Source organism: Gopherus flavomarginatus, chromosome 2, assembly GCF_025201925.1.
Source record: "Gopherus flavomarginatus isolate rGopFla2 chromosome 2, rGopFla2.mat.asm, whole genome shotgun sequence".
Taxonomy (NCBI): domain Eukaryota; kingdom Metazoa; phylum Chordata; order Testudines; family Testudinidae; genus Gopherus; species Gopherus flavomarginatus.
This window is the reverse complement of record NC_066618.1, coordinates 239,840,299-239,866,079: the sequence shown is the minus strand read 5'-3', so window position 1 is coordinate 239,866,079 and position 25,781 is coordinate 239,840,299. Positions and strand designations below refer to the sequence as shown.

At 41.8% G+C, this 25,781-nt stretch overlaps 1 protein-coding gene across 1 annotated transcript in view; it reads right to left on the bottom strand.

The window, feature by feature from the left end:
* The window catches only part of C2H8orf34 (chromosome 2 C8orf34 homolog), a 285,462-nt gene that overhangs the window by 71,990 nt on the left and 187,691 nt on the right, over nt 1–25,781 (bottom strand). Inside the window, exon 8 of the mRNA XM_050940939.1 lies at nt 22,851–22,986. Within this exon, the coding sequence (XP_050796896.1) occupies nt 22,851–22,986 (136 nt within the window). The remainder of the gene's footprint in view (nt 1–22,850; nt 22,987–25,781) is intronic.

Here is a 25,781-nt window from a genome sequence, read left to right as displayed (position 1 = left end):
CTTGTCTGTTGGATGAGATCCATGCCTCTTTGACTGCACATTGTGTGCTGGCCCAGCTGAAGGGGGCTGAGATAAGAGAAAACATCTCTTCATAGTGGAACATCCAATTGCCAGGAAGAATCAAAACTTCCCTTGTCACTGAGCTACTCTAAAATGGGGGTTTCTAACATCTTCCAATCCAGGGGTCCTCTGAAACTTTCAGTGTAAACATTTTACTAGAGAGAGTGGCTCATGGATTGCCTGGAACCACCCCATCCCCCATTCTGTTTGCCAATGCACAAATGGCATACTAGGGAGAGTTCATCGAGACTCTCAATATAAAAGTTACAAGAAAACATTTAATGCATTATGAAATCTGTGTTTTACTGTTATGTAGCAGCTGGAAAGAAAGAGGAAAGCCACTGCCATATGACCAGTCAGCTCTTCATGGACCTCCATTCTGACAACCATCACGAGAGTCACCAGTTTGAGAACTGTTGTTACAATCTAATTTCCAGTTCTGACATAGTGGTGGGAATGGTATTTTTATACGCGCGGTGAACTTTGACTTCTTCCGTTTTTGTCAGACAAATTCAGAAGGCTGTTTGTATTTTGCAGAGGGATTTAGTTTCCTCATTTTTCATATTAGCTTTAAGGCCTAACTTCAAAGAGAACCTGATCTGGGATTCTGGAGTCTACACTTCTGAGATGTTTCCTTGATATCGGTTTTTAGAGGGAAGCAGCATAGTCTAGTTGACTGAGTATGAGACTGCTATATAGGAATTTCTGAGTATTAATTCTGGTTCTGTCATGCATGCCTAAAGTTAAGTATCTAAATCCATATTTAGGTATCAGAGTACATGGCCTCATTTTCACAGTTGTTCAGCTCCCACAAGTACCTTGCCCAGCTGTAAAATAAGGCTTATATATGTCACAAGGTTGCTGTGAGGACTAATTGTTTTCAAAGTACAGTACATGTATGAACTATAGTACTCTATAATGAACATAAGAACATCCATATTAGGTCAGACGAAAGTATCATCTAGCCCAGTATCCTGTCTTCCAACAGTGGCCAATGCCAAGTGCCCCAGAGGAAATGAACAGAACACGTAGCCATTAAGTGATCCATTCCATCGCCCATTCCCAGCTTCTGTTATAGTCTTGGCCTTCAGAACATCATCTGGTAAGGAGTTCCACAGGTTAACACTTCCTTATTTACTTTCTCCACACAATTCATGATTTTATAGACCTCAATTGTATCCTCCCTTAGTCATCTCTTTTCTAAAATAATAAATCCCAGTCTTATTAATCTCTCCTCATATGGCATCCATTCCATACCCCTAATAATTTTTGTTGCCCTTTTCTGAACCTTTCCCAATTCCAGTACATCTTTTTTGAGATGGGGTGACCACAGCTGCACACAGTATTCAAGTTGTGGGTGCACCATGGATTTATATAAAGGCAATATGATATTTTCTGTCATATTATCTATCCCTTTCTTAATGATTCCCAACATTCTGTTCGCTTTTTTTTACTCCCGCTGCACATTAAGTGGATGTTTTCAGAGAACTATCCATGATGATGCCAAGATCTAATAATGGTTAAGCATTATTATCATATTATTGGTCTATCACACTTCTTCCTATCAGGGAAGTATTTACAAATTACAGATCCTGCATACAGTCATTTTTATAATTTGTGTTTTCAAATACCAATATTTTAGTGTAAATTTCATATCTCAAATCTTTGTTATGAAGGTTTTCTATGGCTCTGACAGAGTAACTTTGCCTTTATGCGTGAAAGGCAACTGATTACTGTCTAGAAAACTGAAAAGACTTTATCTTTGTACTGTACATAAACTAATGTTCATTTAAGCTATGGTAAGTTATTGTGCAAGCCCATATTTATTACGATAATTTTAAATCCCTATGAGGTCTTTGAATAAAAGACACTACAGAAGCCAGTAGTAAAAGTTAAATTTTTTCAAAAAGACCTATTCTGTAACCTAACCCTTGCCTCTACAAGAGCAGGATTGTTCATTACAGTACAATCTTCCCTTCTTTCAAATCCTTCCTTTACATCTAAAGTTCTTCTGCAGCTCCTTTCAATGATCACTCCATGAGACCTATTTTTGTTTTAAGTTTGAACAGTCAGCCAGTGTATTATTTGTTTCCAAATTGCAGTCTGCTTTAATTAGATTACAAACTTCTTGAATCAGATCTTTTCTAATTGTGGGTACAGCAATGACTCTGCTGTCAGCAGCACACAATAACTAATCAATTAGTATAATAAATATGTTGTAGGGCTTCAGCTACCAGGATTAAAGTCCAAGAATGAGATTTTTCAAAATAGTTTAAGGATTTACACACACCTTCTGATATGCTACTTTGAAAATCAATCTTGATTATAAACATTAGCCTCCTTTTTTTGTGCTCAGAACTTCTGAGGACAGTTTAGGTAAATTTTGATGTTTAGTGCTTGATACTTGAGTGTGCCCAAAAATATGTTACTTTGAGACAGCTTGTAAAGGAAACACTCACTTCTTCAGCACCTCCTTGCAGTTAGGTGAGATACTGTAATCTTTTGCCCATTCCTGGCAAGCTGTAGGTTGTTGACCTAACCACCTCGGTTGTCAGAGGCCAAGGCCCTCCAGCTAGGTCACACAGTCAAAATGAACCCCTTACGGGGTATAAGAGTCTAACAAATAAAACAGTATTTTCCCTCACTAGGGGCTACAGCCCTGACTCTGGGCTCTTTCAATTCAGCCCTTTCTTCAGGCTCCCAAATAAACCCTGTTCCCTCTCAAGGTTCATGCCACATTACCTGTGGCAGATGGAAGAACCCGGAGCAGCCCACTACTCTATATAAGAACATAAAAGCGGCCACATTGGGTCAGACCAATGGTTCAGCTAGCCCAGTGTCCTGTCTTTTGACAGCAGCCAATGCCAGGGAATGAACAGAACAGACAATCATTAAGTGATCCATCCTTTGTTATCCACTCCCAACATCTCAGAAACAGAGGCTAGGGACACATAGCCCATCCTGGCTAATATCTTCCAGGAACTTACCTAGGTGTTTTTTTTAACCCTTTTGTAGTTTTGGTCTTCACAACATCCCCTGGTAGAGAGTTCCACGGGTTGACTCTGCATTGTGTGAAGAAGTACTTCCATTTGTTTGTTTTAAACCTCAGCCTATTAATTCCATTGGGTGATCCCTAATTCTTATAAAAAGAACAGGAGTACTTGTGGCACCTTAGAGACTAACAAATTTATTTCAGCATGAGCTTTCGTGAGCTACAGCTCACATCTTTGGATGCCTAGAATGGAACACACAGACAGGAGATATTTATACATACAGGGAAAGGTGGAAGTAGGCATACCAACAGGAAGAGTCTAATCAATTGAGATGAGCTATCACTTCAAAAGTTTTTTTTCCTCCTGCTGATGATAGCTCATCTCAATTGATTAGACTCTTCCTGTTGGTATGCATACTTCCACCTTTTCATGTATGTATAAATATCTCCTGTCTCTGTGTTCCATTCTAAGCATCCAAAGAAGTGAGCTGTAGCTCACGAAAGCTCATGCTGAAATAAATTTGTTAGTCTCTAAGGTGCCACAAGTACTCCTGTTCTTTTTGCGGATACAGACTAACACAGCTGCTACTCTGAAACCTAATTCTTGTGTTATGTGAAGGACTAAATAACACTTCTGTAATAGGAAGACAGCCTGAGATGTAAGCCTTTGTATTAGAGGCCTGGTATGAGGCAGTAATTGCTCACCGAATCTAGCAAGAACAGGGCTAATATTGCAGAAATGCATGTTCCTAAGAAATGATAGTCACTAGAGTACTAATGCAAACACATCCCAAAATCAAGTGATACCAGAACATCCTGATATCAAGGATGGTATAAAAACATTCTCCAAGGATAACAGAGATTACACTGACCCCTCCAAAAAGATACGGTCAGGATGACAGTATGTAATAGAGACGTTTAAATCAAACCAAAATGTACAAGGTGATGAGTAATAACTAGCCATGTCAGAGGACAGTAACTATGTCAGAGGGGCAGTACTAGTTTGTTTGTATTGGGGTATAAAGATGTATCTCAGAGGGAGTATCTTTGGCCTAGGGAGGAACAGAAAATCCTGCCATTCACTGACCTGGTTCACTGTTATGGGCACACATGTATTAGTGATCCGATAGAGTCTGCAGGATACTAGTACTGTGCTTCGTCAACAATAAACCTGGCTGGATGCCTTCATCCCTTAATGGATCTTGTGGTCACTGGGCGGTTCATTCAAGGTCTGCTGTGCAAGTTGTGCTACCCCAGTCCTGTGCAGACACAGAGGCCCCTCCCCAAAAAACATCTAACCACAACTTCCTTATTCACTTTCTCCACACAAGTTTTTATAGTGCAGCCTAGTGGTGGGGCAGGGGTGTGTCAGGTTGGCTTCATTCTGGGTATTCCCCTTTCTTATTCCGTCTCTGCACCCTGCAGTGGTCTGTCCTTTCAGGTCATGTTTTCAAATCCATATCTATCTATATCTCTATATATAAAGAGTCCCATAACAGGGAGATCTTTGGGATTAAGCAAGCAATCCAGGTCTTCCCCCTTGAATCAGGGTCTTATGGTCGACTCTTGTATTTTTAAGGTGTCCCCCCAAACAAATTCCCCATCAAGGGACAGACCTCCATGGTTGTCCTACTTTAGGAGTGGGTAGGGGAGCTTAGGTTCATCCTCTCCACCTGGCTCCAATCCAGGGTCCATTGGTATGCAGCTGCCCCCTGGATCACTTTCTATCAGTCCCCTCTGTTCCCACAGGGTAAAAAAAGAATTAAACACAAAGATGAAGTATCTAAACTTCAGAGAGTCACAGGTCCCTTCTATGTAGGCTTGATCAGATCACTAAAGCCACACCTCACGCAGCAAGAGTTCATTCTCAGGTGCTCAGAGTGTTGTCAGCTTCCCTCCATTGTCCATCTGCAAGTGAGCCACTCTGCTCCCCTTTTAAGCAGGGTTGAGCTGCCTGGGCCCTTAACTCCATAACTCCTTCCTGTCTTATGTGGGGTTTGTACTTGCTGGTGCAAGTCAGAAGCAGACTACTTCCCCCTTTGAGCAAGGCAGGAGTGGAAAGAGATGGCATGCATAACAGGTGTTTCTTTCTCTGCACGGCTCTTGGGACAATGCATTGCAACACTATCCGATCTGCAAGGTTTGTGGCAAACCCAATATCTACCCCTTAGTCTTTATAGTTTTTCATTTGCTAGTGTCAATGCTGGGGGTAGCAGACTGTGTGATGGAACTTGCTACCTTTCTCTTACTGTCACTCTTCCTCAGAACTTATTACATTTTATGGAAAAATGGATCATTATTGTCCGCCAAGTCCAGATAAATGTATTGTTTTTGCTGTACTCTGCTTCAGATTAGCAGCCCTTGCTACGCTGCATTATTCCATTCTTTTGAAGTGTCAGATATAGCCATGCGGTTTTCAGATGTGCCTAGTATCTAATAGGATAGCTGTTTATACAACATCGTTAAGACTGCTCTTTGATAATATCTGATGGGTGCTATATCAATATATTAGAAGAATGGGTAGATTGATGGAAGACCTTAAGTACCGTGAAAAGAGTGACTCTGATCCTTTAAGGTATCTTCTTAAATTAAACCAAAATCAAGACAGCAATATTCCAAGCTCTTCTACATTTTGTCAGAAATGGTGTCACATGTTTGGATGTGTCATTACTGCTCTGTGTGGATACACAGGCGCTGAAGTTTTATGAACATAACAACAAAAAAGGAAAACATTAAAGACATAATACATTCCATGATGATATTTCAACAGACAAAGATGTTTAGCTATGAATGAGAACCTGTGATTTAGAGTTTCTTTTTCTCTCCTTATTCCTTTCTGTCGGTTTAAACAGTCTAAATTTTCATTTGCCATTTCTCGCACTCTCTCTCGGACATTGCAGTGTTGAATTAGTATCTCCCTGAGGCAGACGCACGCATCACTCAAGGGAGGTCATGGGGCAGAGATCATGGAACAAAGGTCTTTAAAGCAAGCTTTCTAATTTTAGGTTGAACAAGAATGTTCAGAACATGTATTTCCTTGTACCTCTCCCTAGCAACCAACCTTACCGCACCACTCACTTTGCTCCAGGCTACTCATTCCTTATACTGACTTGCCTATAATATGCCAAGCTTATTTTATTCTTTGTTTTAAAAATATTCTGATCTCATTTACATTGGTGAAACCATCTCCAAAATCCTGCTCTCAGTTACTGTGATGTAAATCCAGAACAACTCCACTGAAATCATCAGTGTAAATGTCAGCATATTATGTTGATCCACTCTGTTTATTCTATTAGCTTATATAATGAAGTAAAATTCACTTTAGTAAAATATGCTGCAGCAGTTATACTGAGTGATATGATATTATTCTGGGAGAAACAAAGTTCTAGGTTACTGTCACACTGCCTGCAGAATGACTTATGCCTGGTCTACATTTAAAAGTTTATCAGACTATGTTGATCAGGAATGTGAAAAAAATCATACCACTAACTGACATAGCTATGCCGGCAAAAGCCTGAGCGTAAACACAGTTATAAAAAGTCCTTTTGCTAGTACAGTTTATTTCATTTGGAGAACTGGTATAAGCAATACAGGCAAAGTGTTTTTGGCAAGATAAGCTGCGTCTCCAATAGGAGGGTGTGCTGGTATAGCTATACTGGCAAACCTTTTCCTAGTGCAGACAAGAGCTTCAAATTAACACAGACAAATTGAAGATTAACAAACTATAAGGAAAAGTGTCTTAGAACTATAAGGGCAAAAAATAGATGTACAGAACCGTGAAGTCAATGAGCATTGAGAGCACTTGATGCCTCACAAGATTGGGTCACCAGTGGGAAACTCTACAAAATGCATCATTGTTGCAATAAAAACAGTGCCATATCTTCTGTTTTCATCATGCGCCATAATTCAGGAAATAGCTCTATTATAAAACAGATCATAATGATATTTGGATTAAAGCAATACAGGCCACTTAATACAAATGCAAGATCTTCTGATGTTTAGCTGCAAGACTAGAAAAAGAATTGTATAGATGGTTAACAATAGTTTCCTAACAGAATTTTGGAGATTAATATACACAGTAACATGAGCAGCTTAGTCCCTGGCTACTATTTATGATATTATGATAGGGATTTGTAATTTTTTTAAATAGGTGGTGCAAAATTCTCAAGCAGAAGAGACAGTACTGTTATTGCTGCTATTGGTTTTTCAAGCAGAACTATTCGGTACGTAGAGTATACACGTTTTGTGCTCGATGCTGATCTTAGGTACACACACACTTTAAAGAGGGTTGTTTCACATTGCCTTGAAGCATATACTGTAGTGGTGTAACTGATTCACAGAAATAACCATTAAAAAGTACTGTTTGCAATCTGCTCTCTTTTTAAAAATTAAGAACATTATTTTTCAGTTAATTTTTCAAAGATCTGTATGGACAATATGCTTCCGTGCTATCAATGTTTTATTCAGAGCCATAAATGTTGGTAAAGCTAGAATATTCACTTGCTGAGCAAAGGTTAAACATGGACACAGTCTGAAAAATAACCTTTTCAGTGTGCCATTTGCCTCTTCAAAATGTATGAATGTGGTTCTTTGTGCATTTAAATAAATACATTCTGCAGCAATTTCTGAGTAGAACCAAAAGTGGAAATACATTTCCCAGAGTAAGGAATCAATAAAGAGAGTGAATTATCTAATCGTTTTACAAGATGGGGAATTAAGCCTTTCTAATAGCAATCTTATTTGCTTCTGGCTTCAAACCATTATCACAGAGGAAAAAAACTGCAATCTTTGTCAGTCTTTTCAGATTTAGCACTCTTTCTTTTCCTGTGGTTTTTTTTTTAAATGCTGCATGAAACTTTTATCCAGCAATTCAGATTCTAGCCAACAAATCTCTCCAAGCTTGGGAGCTCTGTGCCATCTGCCGAGGATAGTTTGCATCCAGCAGACACACTGAAGTTGATGATATTCATCACTAGAGTGCTTTAATACAGCACCAAACTGAAAGAGTCCACTGACACTGGCATGAAGAATTAGCTTGCAAGACACATTACGAGGGTTCCACCTTGTAAATTGGAAATGTGTTTCTGATTTTGGGGAGAAAAGAGGAGTGTCTTTTTTGAATTCTACACCTGAGAGAAAGACAGGGTAAAGGGATGACCATTTGCTTCATTTTAAATAAGTCAGTCAATCTGTTAAGTGACAAACAAAAAGCAAATAGTATTCTATAAATATGTAACTTTTAAATATGCTCAATAACTGTTTCAAATTTTGCAAATCAGAGCCAGTATATTTTTAAAGAAACAGCAAGTAACTACCCCTCTCTTCTATGCTTGAGTGAATGTGTTTTTAATTTGATATTTAAAGTTTTCTAACTTTCCTTTCAGTTTTATTTTCCGCCCCTCCCCCCAACCTGGCCTTATGCTACAAGAAGACATATTAGAAATATTGTTCAGCTGTGACTAAGAGAAGATATTGTTAAGGAAATATTTATTCACATTACTGTATGTTGTAATGTTCCTTGAGAACAATCAAAGCCAAGAACTAATCTGCAGTTATAACAGTTACAGTAGAGTTCTCTCAGAGGTGAATATAGTGCATTAAGTGCCAAATTTCCAAAAATAACCACCTAATAATAACATGCATGTGTGCACAAGAGGCAGACTACAAGTGCTTCACATACAACCTATTTGCACAAGTGCAATTTTTCCAAATGCAACTTAAATATCCCTTTTTTGAAGATTCAACACTAACTGTCCCAATTATACAGTGAGAATTTTATACCATTTGTATAACCGTATTAGTGCCTCATTTTTTATAACGTTAGATGTTGAACTCAACATGCATACATTCATTTTCCATATATACACACACACACACACACACACACGGAAAATGAATGTGTGTGTGTGTGTACTATATTATTTAATCTGAAGCTGAGCATGTGAGATATAATTGTATACACACACACAACACACATCTTCAAAACAAAGGTTCCTTGAACTTTTCTCTTACTGGCTGATAATTATTTCTTCCCCAAACAACAATTATATCTCACATGCTCAGCTTCAGATTAAATATTATAGTAAAACAAACTCAATGGGAAAAGTTTAATCTCTGAAAATATTATGTAGTACAAGGACATGAACCACCACTCCCCCGATTCGATCTCCTTTCCCTTTTACAGAGATCTAAGCTTCAACTGTAAACAGACATACAGAATTCCTGATAACACATCATTTCATGGAACTTCTCAGCTGTTTGAAACTGTTGCTGTTGAATTTATCCAGTGGGAAAATCTGGTAATGACTAGGGGAAAAAGTCTGCCTCCTGAGATTCTTGCTGAACCAATGACATAAATCTCATGTCTTATTGTTTCTTTCCCAGGATATGGCTAGGGCTTTGAAAATAGAGAGACCCAGTCCCTTCTTTTTAAAGGGAAGTTCACAAGGAATTCCCCATGAAATTATTTGAAGCATAGGATTGAAAGTGATTATGGTATCTGGTGCATTTTTCAAGTCACTCTAAAATAATCTGAAACCAAGATGTTGAAGAGCAACAGCCATGAGAGAGAGAAAGTGAGCAATCGTGACAGGAAGAAACAAAAGAGCAACACTTTGATACTTTAGCAAAATCAACCAACTAATTCTTCAGAATTACTTTATGTTTATAATTTGCGATGAGTGCTAGAACCGGTCAAACCTTTGTTGGGCTATTGTTTTTCCTCAGTGTGTTTCTCTTCTTTTGAGGGCACTGAAATAACCTCTCACACAAGCAAATAATGTAATTGCTAGGACAGCAAATGTGGTACCAAACTGGTGTAGTACTCCAGAGAGGGAAAAGAAAAGATGAAGTGGTTTCTTTAAGCCATATACAATGCCTGTGAAGCCAAAGGAGGCATAACAATATTCCCTTGTTTTGGTCATTCATGGCTAGAGGTTGGGAAACTGGAGCAGAACAAAGAACCAGTCCTGAACCACAGCCCAAACTGATCTGAAAAGAGCTGATAAGCACTTTTTGACTGAAAAATTTTCCCATCAAAACACAAGGTTTTGCCTAAACCAAAATTTTTATGAGAAATATTATTTTGGATGAATTTTTTCAACAATGAATTAGGAAACAAAATTAAAATTTTGGTTTATTTCAAATTGAAATGTTCATTTAATTACTTTAAAAATATTATCAACATTTAAAAATGTGTTCCTTTTTGTGATTGAATGGAATATAATAAATGATGTTTAGGGTTCCCCTCTGTCCTTCCATCCCTAAATTTCCTTTTTCTATTCTGTAACTTTTCAAAACTTTAGAACTTTTCAGAAATTGGAGGCGTGACAAAAACAAAAAATGGTAAACACATTTTGCTACTTTGTAACTTTTCCAAAGCTGGAGGAAACTTTGAAAAAACATCACAGAGTGGCAGAGGTTTAGAGTTTCATTTGTCCTTTTGTCATTCTGTGAAGTTGGAGATGTTTTGAAAAGTTACAAAGGGGTAAAAGGAAAAAGAAAATTGTGGAAAAAGCTAGACATCTTTCATGCTACTGCATTCAGTGGCAAACAAAGGAAAACCAAAATCCTAATTTTTCAAACAAAATTTCAGTTTTAAAGAACTTAAAATGATCTAAAAATTCACTCATGTTAAAATAAACTCAAAACAAGACGTTTTGGATCCCAGTTGTTCATTTAAAATTTTTCACAGGGGGAGAAAGCCGACTTTTTAAAACTAGCTCTAGAACTAAAACTTTAAAATGAAAAAGATAACTCTCTCTCTTTAAACAAAAGCACTTTTACTTCTCTGAAATCCATTGTAGCATTTCAGCAAGTTTCACAGTCTGTGCTTAGATGTCTGCTATGTCCAGATCTGTACAAAAGCTCCATTATAATCATAGGACTGGCAGGGACCTCAAGAGGTCATCTAGTCCAGTCCCCTGCACTCATGGCATGACACCAAGGTATTTGTCCCTGACAGGTATTTGCCTAACCTGCTATTAAAAATCTCCAATGATGGAGATTCCACAACCTCCCTAGGCAATTTATTCCAGTGCTTAACCACTTTGACAGTTAGGACGTTTTTCCTTATGTCCAACCTAAACCTTCCTTGCTGCAATTTAATCCCATTGCTTCTTGTCCTATCCTCAGAGAACATTTTTTTCCTGTCTCCTCTTTGTAACAATCTTTTATGTATTTGAAAACTGTTATGCCCCTTCTCAGTCTTCTCTTTTCCAGACTAAACAAATGAAATATTTTCAACCTTCCCTCATAGGCCATGTTTTCTAGACCTTTAAATCATTTTTGTTGCTTTTCTCTGGACTTTCTCCAGTTTGGCCACATCTTTCCTGAAATGTGCTGCCCAGAACTGGACACAGTGCTCCAGTTGAGGCCTAAACAGCGCAGAGTAGAGTGGAAGAATTACTTCTCGTGTCTTACTTACAACATTCCTGCTAAGACATCCCAGAATGATGTTTGGTTTTTTTGCCACAGTGTTACACTGCTGACTCATATGTAGCTTTTGGTTCACTGTAACCCCCAGACCCATTTCCACAGTACTCCTTCCTAAGCAGTCATTTCCCATTTTATATGTGTGTAACTGATTGTTCCTTCCTAACTGGGTACTTTGCATTTGCTTTATTGAATTTAATCCTATTTACCTCAGACCATTTATCCAGTTTGTCCAGATCATTATGAATTTTAATCCTATCCTCCAAATCATTTGCAACCCCTCCCAGCTTGGTATCGTCCACAGACATTGCAAGTGTACTGTCTATGACATTATCTAAATCATTGATGAAGACATTGAACAGAACCGGACCCTTGACTGATCCCTGCAGGACCCCACTCATTATGCCCTTTCAGCATGACTGTGAACCACTGATAACTACTCTCTGGGAATGGTTTTCCAAACAGTTATGCAGCCACCTTAGTAGCTCCATCTAGGTTGCATTTCCCTAGTTTGTTTATGACAAGGTCATTCAAGACAGTATCAAAGGCTTTACTAAAGTCAAAATATACCAGCCTACTGCTTCCCCCCATCCACAAAGCTTGTTACCCTGTCAAACAAAGCCATCAGGCTGGTTTGACATGATTTGTTCTTGACATTCATGCTGACTGTTACTTATCACCTTAACTATCTTCTATGTGTTTGCAAATTGATTGCTTAATTATTTGCTCCATTATCTTTCTGGGTACAGAAGTTAAACTGGTTGGTCTGTAATTCCCTGGGTTATCCTTATTTCCCTTTTTATAGATTGGCACAATATTTGCCCTTTTCCAGTCATCTGAAATCTCTCCTATCTTCCATGACTTTTCAAAGACAATGCTATAAACCACTCTGGTTTGGGGATTTTATTATAAGATCCAACCACTTAAATTCTATCAGGTTTACAAAAATTACTATAAGGAAAAATAAGATATTGATCCCTGGATTTAATCAGTAATCTGAAAAGATAACAAAAAAGAAGCGTAGAGGATATGTCATCTGAGATGCTCAGCATCCTCCATTCCAACAGGATAACCACGAAGAATTATTACATATCAACATAAACCCAATTAGGTAATGGCAAGGCAAGAAAGAACAGACACAACCAAAGGTCTTGATATCATCTGAAGAAGCAAGATTCACAGTTCGTTAACACTCCAAGTAAGAGCTCTGATTGCAGTGAGATTACCTCCCCTCCCCTTCCCTCTAACTCAGTATCAACCACTAAGTCAGAAATAAATTTATTGCTGCTATACGGAAGCCATTTCTCCCCATAGTTTAGGAACATTAACATATATATTCCCCCCCCCATACAAACACACACACAATACCAGAGTCCGAATCATGATTATGGGGAGGATTTGCATAATTATTCTTTGCACTACACACTTAATTTAATCAATTAATTATAGATTAAAATGTATATGAGAGGGCTATCTTTAGGTCTCTGACACTCTTGCTGCAGAAGTGGAGTCAAGCTGATTGTTCCTCTAAACTGTTGTAAGCAGTTTACATTTTCAAGGCTATCTTTACAAGGAAATGGCTATAAATTTACTTTTATAAAAGAAAAACAAAGACAAATTTTATAAATTTACATAACAGGTTGCACATTAGATAAAACACATTTGTTGAGTACATTGTTTGCAGTATTGTTGTAGCTGTGTTAGTCCCAAGATATTAGACAAGGTGGATGAGGTTATATCTTTTATTGGACCAACCTCTGTTGGAGAAAGAGACAAGCTTTCCAGCTACACACAGCTCTTCTTCAGGATATAGAGTAAATGTCAATATCTCTCACAGTATTACTGAATGTGTTACAGAAGTCACAAAATGTAACAAAACATAGATGCTTCTCTGCTAATCTGTAATTAGGCAAATATTGAACCCATATGTTTTGTTCCTTATATGTAGGAGATGTCTGATTATGACTCATCAGCTAAAACTGAAGCAGTAGTTATAAAATCTGCTGCAAAGTGAATCAGACCATTCTGTGAGTCAGCTGATTTATGCTATTTCATGGAATGCAATTATTTATCAGATAAATGTTAACAAACATTTTACTCAAATGTTTTTAATCAAATTTATTCTCCCTATCTAAAATTGCCTTCGCTAATTCTCTTCTCTGTGATTACAGAAAACAAACATTCCAAACTACAGATATTTCTGTATGTCCCTGATTTCTGCAATCTATGAACCTTGCTTTGTTTCACCTTTTGAATTACACCTCAACCCCGATATAACACTGTCCTTGGGAGCCAATTTTTTTTACCGCGTTATAGGTGAAACCACATTATATTGAACTTGCTTTGATCCGCTGGAGCACGCAGCCCCATCCCTCCCCCCGAACTCTGCTTTACTGCGTTATATCAGAATTCGTGTTATATCGGGTCTCGTTATATAGGGTAGAGGTGTATGTCACCCTTTTGTTCAAAAGACTTAATGAGATGCCTAACTTGCACTGTGGTTAGTTTTTGAAGAGCTCTGGGAAAAACATTGTTCTATTACTATTTTCCAGTTTGAATACCCTCTTAAGCTGTTATACATCCGCATTTCTCTCCCTGTGTGTGAAACATCTACATGGAAAGCAGTAAGCTCTCTGTTTCTAGTCTGTATTCTAGTCAACAAACCTCTTTATCATTCTGAAGATTTAAGCCCCTCTTTTGTATCATAAAATTTTACAAAGCAATTTGGTGTGATGACTTGAACAAGACCTACATCTTTATTGTCCATATCTCTAGGAGGAGAATGTTACCTTTTATTAATAGTACTGATCTTGGCCTTGATATACCTATCAATTGAAGAGGATTAATGAGGGAAATTATCAGTATTTGCATCTGACGAAGTGGGTATTCACCCACGAAAGCTCATGCTCCAAAACATCTGTTAATCTATAAGGTACCACAGGACCCTTTGCTGCTTTTACAGATCCAGACTAACATGGCTACCCCTCTGATACTATCACTATTTAAGGTTTAGAAAAAAAGACGCATCTGCACATTCATCAATCTAAGGAGGAACGTTTTGCAGTTAGTTCAAATTATACCCATGCCTGGATATTTCTAGACTCCTATTTCCTGCACTTCCTAAGAAAGCTCTCACTTTCTTATGAGAGAGCAGTCAGGACCTTGGAGCGAGTACTGAAAAAGAAGCGCTTTATGGGTAATCTTTTGTACACAGTGGTTAAAATGAGATGATGATTATGGTGAAGAATTATGGTAGAAATTTTATAAAAATGTGTATTATACCCACAATCAAATCAAAAGAATTAATGATGACAAGGCTACTATTTAAAAGTGTTACTGTTGAAAAGACAGTTGTTCTTCGAGATGTGTTGTTCATATCCATTCCCATTAGGTGTGCGTGCGCTGCGTGTATGATTGTCTGAGAATTTTTACCCTATCAACACCCAGTGGGTCGGCTGTGGAGCCCCCTGGAGTGACACCTTAATGGCGCTGGATATATGCCCTGGCTGACCCAGCGCCCCCTCAGTTCCTTCTTGCCGGCTACTCCGACAGAGAGGAAGGAGGGCGGGTTTGGAATGGATATGAGCAACATATCTCGAAGAACAACAGTTACAAAGGTGAGTAACTGTCTTTTCTTCTTTGAGTGCTTGCTCATATCGATTCCAATTAGGTGATTCTCAAGCCTTACCTAGGCGGTGGGGTTGGAGTGAGACATCACTGACTGTAGAACTGCTGAATCAAATGTGGCATCGTCTCTAGATTGCTGAACTAAAGCATAGTAAGCAGCAAAGGTATGCCCCGATGACCAAATGGCAGTTCTGCAGATCTCCTGTATTGGGACCTTGGCCAGGAAAGTGGCCGCTGAGGCTTGAGCCCTCATGGAGTGGGCGGTGAGGCGCGGGGTCTGGACACTGGCCAAGTCATAGCAAGCATGGATACATGCCATGATCCATGAAGAGATGCATTGCGAGGAGACTGGTACGCCTTTCACTCGGTCAGCCACTGCAATGAAGAGTTGGATCATTTTCCTGAACAGCTTAGTACTCTCGATATAGAAGGCTAGAGCCCTACGAACATCAAGGGAGTGCATACATTGATCCTGCCGCGTAGCATGTGGCTTCAGATAAAAGACCAGGAGGAAAATGTCCTGGTTCACATGAAAAGCTGATACCACCTTGGGGAGAAAGACAGGGTGGGAGCAAAGTTGCACCTTGTCTTTGTGGAAAACTGCTCACTTCTTTACCTTGCTGAAGTGATGGCTACAAGGAAGGCTGTCTTCCAAGATAGGTAAAGAAGTGAGCAGGTGGCCATCGGCTCAAATGAGGGCCCAGTGAGTCTGGAAAGGACTAGGTTAAGGTACCACACCAGAACTGGTTGTCGTACTTGAGGATCGAGTTGATCTAAACCCTTCAGAAATCTAACGACCATCAGATTAGAGAAGACAGAGGACGCACGTTCTCCTGGATGGAAGCTGAGATGGCTGCCAGGTGCACCCTGACAGATGATACCGCCAGGCCCTGCTGCCTTAGGGATAGGAGATAGTCTCGTATAAGCGGTATCGATGCTTGCAAGGGGGGCAAGGCACGCTGCTCACACCAACAGGAGAATCACTTCCATTTGGCTAGGTACATGGCTCAAGTGGAGGGCTTCCTGCTGCACTGACTGTGAGCAGAGTAATTCCGACTGAATTAGCCATGTAGCATCCACACTTAAGGTGGAGTGATTGCAGGTCGGGATGACAAAGGTCCCCGTAGTCTTGTGAGATCAGGTTCGGCCACAGCAGGAGTGTGATTGGAGGGTCTACCGACAACTCCAGGAGCGTGGCATACCAGTGCTGCCTGGGCCATGCTGGGGCAACCAGAATCATATGTGCCCTGTCGGTGCGTAACTTGACACCAGTGCATAACTTGTGGACTAGCAGGAATGGAGGGAAAGCGTAGAACAGGTGGCCTTTCCACAGAAGTAGGAAAGCATCTGTTAGGAAACCCGGAGAACGTCCCTGGAGAGAACAGAACACTTGGCACTTCTGATTGTTGCTTGAGGCGAATAGGTCATCCTGGGGAAACCTCCAACTCAGGAAGATGGAGTGGATGATGTCTGGGTGAATCGACCACTCATGAGGCTGGGAGGACCTGCTGAGGCAGTCTGCCAGCATGTTCTGGACCCCCAGGAGAAACGATGCCACCAGATGTATTGAGTGGACTATGCAGAACTCCCACAGGCGAACAGCCTGCTGGCATGGGGGGGATGATCGGGCTCTCCCTTGCTTGTTGATGTAGAACATGGTCGTGGTGTTGCCTGTGAGGCCTGCCACACAACGGCCATGTAGGTTCCCGCAAAATGCCTGACACGCTAGGCATACTGCCATCAGTTCTCGTACATTGATGTGCAGAGTTAGTTTGGATGTGGTCCAAAGGCCCTCCGTTTGGAGTTCGCTGAGGTGGGCGCCCCATTCCAGAGATGATGTGTCTGATCAGGTACAAGGAAGGTTGTGGGGTGTGAAATGGTACCCCTTCGCACACCAACGTGGGGTCCAACCAGCAGGGCTGGTGCAAGGATGCTTCGTGCCCTCCCCCGTCCCCGAGCCCCCCCCAAACCCCTTCTTGTGGCAGCTCCCCACCTCCACCCTGAGGCACCCCTCCCACGGCAGCTCCCCATCCCTCACCCTCAGGCACCGCCCCCATCCCAGCTCACCCCTGCTCCGCCTCCACCCCGAGCACGCTGATGCTGCTTCACTTCTCCCGCCTCCCAGGCTTGCGGCGCCAATCAGCTGTGGTGCCGCAAGCCTGGGAACCAGGAGAAGTGAAGCAGCCATGGTGTGCTCGGGGAGGAGGTGGGGCAGGGGTGAGCCAGGGCGGGGAGTTCCTCTATGTGCCGCCTCCCCCCCCTTACTTGCTGCAGGTGGCCCTCCCCGCACTCCCGTGCCCCAGCTCCCTCCGCCTAAATGCTGGTGGCGACCGGGTGGCTGAAGATCCAGCCGCCACAGTCACTGCCGCAGAAAATGGTGCCCCTCAAATCTTAGCGCCCTAGGCGACGCCTAGGTCGCCTAAATGGTTGCACCGGCCCTGCCAACCAGCAACGGAGGGAGGTCAAAACCGATTCTGGGAGAGTGACCACCATGCTCAGGCTGTCTCGATCTGGTCGATATACTGTTGATAACCAGGCAAAGATGAAGTCTGGCATGCCTGGTTTCGTAAATGCACGAAGCCATGTGCCCCAGAAGGCTGAGGCACATCTTTACCGTGGAAGTCGGAAAGTTTTGAAGGCTGCAGATGATGTTCGCCATTGACTGAAAGCGTGCGTCTGGCAGGAGGGCTTGGGCGAGTCTGGAGTCTAAGACTGCCCCGATAAACTCTATTCTCTGGGTTGGTTCCAGAGTCAACTTTACATTGTTAAGCAGGAGGCCCAGCTGGCGGAACATGCTTACGGCGAGTCAAATGTGGGATTGTACTTGGTCCCTGGTGTGGCCCCAAATGAGCCAGTCGTCGAGATACAGAAACACTTGGATCCGTTGTCAACGAAGGTAGGCCGCCATGACAACCATACATTTGGTGAACACTCTGGGAGCCATGGACAGGCCGAAGAGAAGGACAACAAATTGGTAGTGTTCGTGATTGACCACAAAGCAAAGGAAGCGTCTGTGCACTGGGTAAATGGCTATGTGGAAGTATAAAGAACAGGAGTACTTGTGGAACCTTAGAGACTAACAAATTTATTTCAGCATAAGCTTTCGTGGGCTACAGCTCACTTCTTCGGATGCATAGAATGGAACACACAGACAGGAGATATTTATACATACAGAGAACATGAAAAGGTGAAAGTATGCATCCTTCATGTTGAGGGCGGCATACCAGTTTCCAGGAAGGAATAATGGTCTCCAGTGAAACCATGCGGAACGTCAACTTTACCATGAATTTGTTGAGTCCATGCAGATCGAGGATGGGTCGAAGCCCACCCTTTGCCTTGGGGATTAGGAAATAGCAGGAGTAAGAGCCCCTGCCCCTTAGCTCCCTTGGAACCACCTCAATTGTTCCCATGGACAGGAGTGTTTGGACCTCCTGTACATGGAGTTGCTCGTGAGAGGGGTCCCTGAAGAGGGACGGTGAGGGAGGGAGGGGAGAAAGAAAACTGGAGAGAATATCCCCTTTCCACTCTGCGAAGAACCCATTGGTCTGAAGTTATACAGGACCATGCCTGGTGGAAATGGGAGAGACGATCTCAAAACGAGGAGGAAGGATTCTGGATGGTGGCTGGTACACCGTCCTTGGGCACACCTTCACAAGTTTTGCCTGGGCCCCACCGATGGTTTGGGGGGGGCCTTGGTTGTGACCGGGTTGGTGGCTGGTGGATCTCTTTCTACCACCTTGCCCGCGTCTTCTATAAAAGTCCTGCCTTGGATGAGGGGTTGGAGGAGAACCGTTGAGTCTGTGGCCTAAAGGGCTTGCGCTGGGTAACTGGGGTGTGCATTCCCAGGGAGAGCATGATAGCCCTGGAATCTTTCAGGCTCTGTAGTCTAGAGTCCGTTTTATCTGAGAACAGACCCTGCCTATCAAAAGGCAGGTCCTGCAGGGTTTGTTGTAGTTCTGGTGGTAAAGCTGATACCTGCAACCGGGAGATGCGTCGCATGGCTATGCCCGATGCCAGGATCCTAGACGCAGAGTCTGCTGCATCTAAGGAGGCCTGTAAGGAAGTCCTAGCCACCTTTTTTTTCCCTCTTCCACTAAGGCCCCAAACTCATTCCTGGACTCCCGTGGAATTAACTTCTTAAAATTTCCCCACGGAATCCCAGGAGTTATGGCCACAATGTCTCAGGAGTGCTTGTTGGTTTGTGATCCTGAGCTGAAGGCCCCCGCTGAGTAAATCTTGTGCCCAAACAAATCAAGATGCCTGGCGTCTTGATTTGGGAGCTGGAGCTTGTTGAGCATGCCATTCCCTTGCCTTCAATGAGGATACCACTAGTGAACACAGCTGAGAGTGAGTGTAAAGACACTCATACTCCTTGGAGGGGACAAAGTATTTCCCCTCCACTCCTCTGGCCATGATGAAAAAAATCTACCTTGAACAGAAGATTCTAGTTTAAGTTAGGTTTTAGTCTTAGAAGCATGCTTCTACTTATGTTTGTACCCATTTCTAGTTCCATTCCTTCCATTTGGTAACATATCTGTTCTGTGTTAATAAACTTAACTTTGCTTTATTACACGCCCCTCTCAGTGCAGTGTTTCAAATTGAAGATTAAAATCCTCAGCTAAACTAACAGGCTGGTGCTATGTACTGTCTCTTTGAAGGAGCAGAGAACTTGATAAGGTTTTGTGAGTGCTACAGTGAGAGGGGCTGAGCACAGTAGGGGAGATGGTTTTGGGAAGCCTTGGGATTGGAAGGGCTGTTGGTATCACCCTGGAAGAGTAACCAGGCATTGTGCTCTGAAGCAGGCTAGTGATGTTAGAGCTCTGACTTAAAGCTGAACAGCACAGAAGCACCCAGGGTTATAGGACAGGTGGTGACACAAGCCCTTACTGGTCTAGGTGAACCCCAAAGTTTCACAGTGTAATACTACAAACATTAATTAAATAAAAAAGATAAAATAAGAAAATAAAAATACCCTTCCCAAACTTTAAGCAAAAACTCAGACACAGAAATAGGCACCACAGCATGCTCCGAAGACAAATAAATGTAGGCTTTGACATACTGACAAGGGAGTTAAATTCCACTAAACACCACGGAATGTTTGCAACAACTCATTGAAAGACTTCAACTGCCTTGCTGGAAAACAGAGACAAAGTGGCTGAGCTAATATCTTTTACTGGACCAACTTCTGGAGAGAGGAGTTCTGCTAGGACCCAAAACAAAGTTTTAAAAAGATGTGTATCAACATACTGAACTGGACTTGGAAACCAATAGGAAACTAAAGCAGTCTTTAGAGTACTGGCATAGTATACTTCTTGAAGCTCACTCCATTCAGTAGCTGGGCTGCTGGATGTAGAACCCACTGGAGCAGTCCATTGCAGAGAAAATAAAAAGACATGCAGGCAACTGCTTCACCAAGTACAGAGGAGAAAAGTGGCTTTCTTCCCAACTACGGTCTCCTGAGCAGCTGAAGCTCCAGTAGTATCCCTGGACCTCGTACCTTCTTGAAGAGAATGATAAAGTCCCCTCAACATTGAGGGGAATGGCAATTCCCATCTTTAACTTTAGAGCTTCCCCCCAAAGGCATTGGGGCAGAAAAGTCTATGGTTCCTTGGAAGCTTAAAAAGGCTGATGAACAGCAGCAAGAGCCAAAGGAATGGAGGCAGGTGTTCAGATACTCAGGTGATGGGTATGGTGGAGACATAAATTTTCAGTCAGGTCCTCTCTGCCATCATGAAATGGGGCTGGGAGAGGGAAGACACAGATCAACTCATAGGTGCATATGAGCTCTATTTGGCACACATGGGGCCCAGCAAAGCTGCATTTATAACTCTCCTTCATGTCCCCTCCCACAGTTTTTGAGTCAGCATTGAATTAGCCTCAGGGGGAAAACCTCACCAGGGAAATCTTCAACTGCCCATCTAAGGCAGTTCTAAAGGTCCATGTGCACCATTAGAGTGGTGCAGAGGGGCCTTAAAGTAGGCCAAGATTTGGCTCAAAGATTCAGCCCACTGAATAGGGATGAGTAGGATTTGGTGGCCAAACAGCTGTATGGCTCCTAGAATGACTTCTTGCCTCATAAGAATGCCATGGCCACTATGGTACGCAGGACATGGAACTATTCATTTTTAACCCTTAAAATAATAAAGAGATGCAAAAAGTAATATGAAATAACAATTAATTTCAGTGCAATCATTGACACCAAATGTATCAATTCAAACACTTCCAAAGGGAGGTTTAACCTCACTCCTTAAAAAGAGATTAATACAAAGTATTTCTATTAAATCTTTGTACAAGTCTACATATAGAAAACCCAAACCTTCCTAATTTACTTGTTACCAACTTTTAACATACGGATCAGCACTGAGTTGAGAAAATGTAAGTCACTATATATTTGGTTGTTTGGAAGCATATTGCACAATATTAGTATTTTATTCCCTACGATTTAGGAAGATGGTCATCATTACTCTATTTTAGTCATTTCCTCTCTAGAATACAGAATTATATTTTAGTCATTTCTGAAGATACAACACCTCACTACCAAAAACAAAATCTTTGAGAATTACAGGCTTTACAGCTCACAGTGTTGACACAGCTGTGTTGACAATGCTGCCATGTAATTCTCTGAGGTATCACATCCCAGGAACAGTGCTGACAAAGTGGTACAGCACGGGCATTTAGCATGCCTGTGGGTATATTAGGAGTACCAGTAAGTGTTTTCAAATCAACATCCCTAAACCTGAAGAACAGCTCTGTGTAAACTTGAAAGCTTGTCTATTTCACCAGTAAAAGATATTGCCTCACTCACCTTGTCTCTCAAGTATCCTGGGACCAACATGGTTACAACAACATTGCAAACAATCCCTAAACAGGTGGCATTTTAAAAAGCAATGATCTTAAAATGGAAAAACAGCAAAACTAGGATGGCGCATGCCAAAACTACCAATTTGATTTCACCACAGGTTATTTCTATATATAAGTAGCTAATCCCCTCTAAAACAACACAGAACAGCCAGTGGCAAAGGCAAGGAGAGAAAATTAGCAAATCTCTGTATTGGTCTTGTTAATCTATGCCATTTACCTAAGGGTAAAAAGACTAGTTTTGCCATTTAAACAGGTTTAAATCCTTCTTCCAAATGATCTTGTGTCTACAGAGAGAGATTAAGTCTAAAATTTAAGGCATTTCAATTAGTGTTGCATTCTTAGTTGACTTGGTTTCAGGAATAGCAAGCTGTTTGTATGCCATCATACTGGAAATACAAAAATTACTTCCAGATACCAAAACTAAAAAGGGTTCAAACTGACCAAATTATTTCTAAGAGGTGAAACAGGATGAGATTATGAAGTGTTAAGATGCAACTTTATGAACTCGTGAACTGCACCTGTGCAACTATAGCTTGATTTATAGAGGTGCTTTTAAATTTGATTTTGAACTGCTAAATTCCCTGATTCATCCCTTGAGAAGCCACAGAAGCTCACATAACTAATGAAATTCAGAAAGGCTTAAAATAATTTCAAGCTGTGAAGTAGGGCTCAAGACTACCTATACTCTGATTCACTGTTGATGTGAACACATTACACAAAACTCAGTTGCAAAAATAGACCAAAGGATAGCTACGAGCAAAGTAATTTTCCTTTAGCAAAGGGGCGGTCACTCCTTGACCCTTAAGCAAGCATAGTAGTTATCTAAAATAGCCGGGGAAAAGAATCTACTTGTTATTATGACTGGCTATTGTTTTACCTGGCACACCTTGCGCAGATATTCAACGTGACCTTTGCCTGAGGTTCAGCAGGATGTGCACTTCGAGTTTGATTAAATTTACTCCCAGAAGTCATCACACTGATTACTCCTTCCATTCTTAAATCATCAAGATCCTCTGTAACAACACAAAATGAGTGGATGAACTAAATTACACTGTAGAAAATTTTACAACAATAAGGGTATTTCTCCTGTAGAGTCAATCAGGGCTGGCTCTAGCCATTTCGCCGCCCCAAGCACGGTGGCACGCCGCGGGGAGCGCTGTGCCACTCGCCGGTCCCACGGCTCCGATGGACCTCCCGCAGGCATGCCTGCGGATGCTCCACAGGAGCCGCGGGACCAGCGGACCCTCCGCAGGCACGCCTGCGGGAGGTCCACCAGAGCCGCCTGCCACCCTCCCGGCAACCGGCAGAGCGCCCCCCGCGGCATGCCGCCCTAAGCACGCACTTGGCGCGCTGGAGCCAGCCCTGGAGTCAATAAGGAAATGTTAGCAGTGAAACAGCTACTGAACATTGGGAAGAAGACAGATAATTACTTTCACAAAAAAGAAAACATTATTTTTAGGAGATTTTGCATACATACATATATATTGTGCTAGAGGACATTAGAAATATGACACAGTATAAAAGAAAAAATATGTATTATATCTGACAGTGTTGCCAATTTTTTCAAGTTCTGTTTCACCAACTCATTTACCAGAAATTTACAAATTTATCTGTGGAAAGATGGTGACTGACTATTCAATTTAACTGTAGGGAGTGAGGGACCCAATCCACAGGGGACATTCAGTTACTCAGAGAATATGCTGCATCTTCTCTTGACATGCTTGCTATTGATTTATATTTTCTTGTTATCTAGCACTGCAAAATGTATCCTTAAAAATCAAAGAGATTCTGCTTAACTTGGAAAATATATTATGCTTTATTTATGACATACACATATTACATATACATACACACACTTATAATGTGTGTAATTATATGACCGTTATCACTGTAGTATTCAAGTGGCTCAAAAGCATTAATGGACTTATCATCATAACAGCCTGTGAGGTAAAATTCCCATTTTATAGATGGATTAAATAACTTGCACAAAGTCACTGGCTAAACTGAGAATTTAAACCAGGTCTCCTGATTCCCAGTCCAGTGCCCTATCCACTTCAACACCCTCCACATATATAAGTAGTGTGATTGGTACAGGAGGCGTCTCGTGTTTTTTATATCCTTTTCCACATGCATGGAAATTTACTGTCCCAAACAGAGCCAATAGCCCTTGTCAATGGAAAATGACTGGCCCGAGATGGGGTCCAGGGTCACATGAGCATATCACATGCCCCTCCATGTTTTGCTGAATCACAGGGAGTGGCCATTGTCTCCTTGTTGTGTGAGGCATCTGCAGGCAGACCTACTGAGTGAGATGAGTTTCTTCAATGGCCCATTGTGAGAGCTGAGTGTTCCTAATGGGCCGACAATACGTAGATTTATTTCAGGGCTAGACAGCTATCTAGTGGGTGTCACTCAGGAATATAACACATTTAAAATTCAAGTACATAGCCAATATTTATTACTTCAGATGCAAATATAATACATGCATAGAAACAAGATAATCATACTTAGCAAATTACAACTTTTCTATCAATACGTTACATGACATACTTTGTACAAGATTTATGGTAATTGTGTAACAGTGATCACAACAGTGATATAAATGGCCACCTGTCTTATAAACACCTTTTGTGTCACACTCCTCCCTCCCTTCTGTGCTGCTGTCTTCAAAGCTGGGCAGCTGGAGATCGGATGCTGACTGGGCACCCAGCTCTGAAGGCAGCTGCCAGCAGCAGCGCAGAACTAATGGTAGCAATACCATGCCATGCCACACTCACTTCTACGCTGCTGGCAGCAGCACTGCTTTCAGAGTTCGACTCCCAGCCAGCAGTGATCGAGCTTCCTGAAGCCGGGGAAGGTTCCTAGGAATGGGTCTGACCTGGCCTCAGGAACAGCCCGTGCACAGGAAGAGGAAGTCCTGTCCCTCCCTAGCCCGTCCAGGAACTAGCAGCTGGAGCCTGACCGGTTGGGAGTTAAAGAGGCCTTGGGCTGGCTGTGTGTGTGTGGGGGGGTGACCACAGCACCCGTGACCATGGGGCCCTGGGCGGTCACCCATCTGCCCACCTGTAAGGCCAGCCCTGCCCCCCCCCCCCCCCGAAGTGATGCCTTCCCCCCATACCATGCTACCTCACTTCTGCACTGCTGCTGCTGGCAGTGTTACTGCCTTTAGAGATGGGCTCCCAGCCAGCAGCCACCACTCACCAGCTGTCCAATTCTGTAAAATCTGGTCTCCTCTACAATAGTCAGATTTCACAGGGGAGACCAGATTTCATGGTCCATGACATGTTTTTCACAGCTGTGAATCTGGTAGGGCCCTACTTATATATGCACCTGTAAACTCAGTTTTTCTACAATGCATGTCCAATGCACAATTTCAAAGGGTCAAAAGAAAAACAGAAATTACAGGAACAGCCAAAGGCAGCTGATGCTGATGAGCTGAGGGGATTAAGAAGGATATAAAGAAAAATTAAGGGGAGGGAATAGAAAGTCTCAGAGAATTTATAAACAATACAAGCAATTTTGAAATGGATTCTAAAATAAATGGGGAGTCAGAGAAGATATGGGGTGAAGCAATAAGGCTCCTTGTTGTGTATATGAGAAGATGAGGTACCACCTGTGGAATCACCAACACTAGTACCTGCAGCACATTTGGTATTCTTTAACTCTGGACAAGGACTGATCTTGCTTATGGTATCCTATGAGATCTCGACTCATAGCTGTATAGCTGCATTTTAGAGCATACGCAGTTTGATCATGGTAGCAAAGATAAAGGAACTTCAGTTGGTAGGAAGAAGCAGCAATGTCTGTA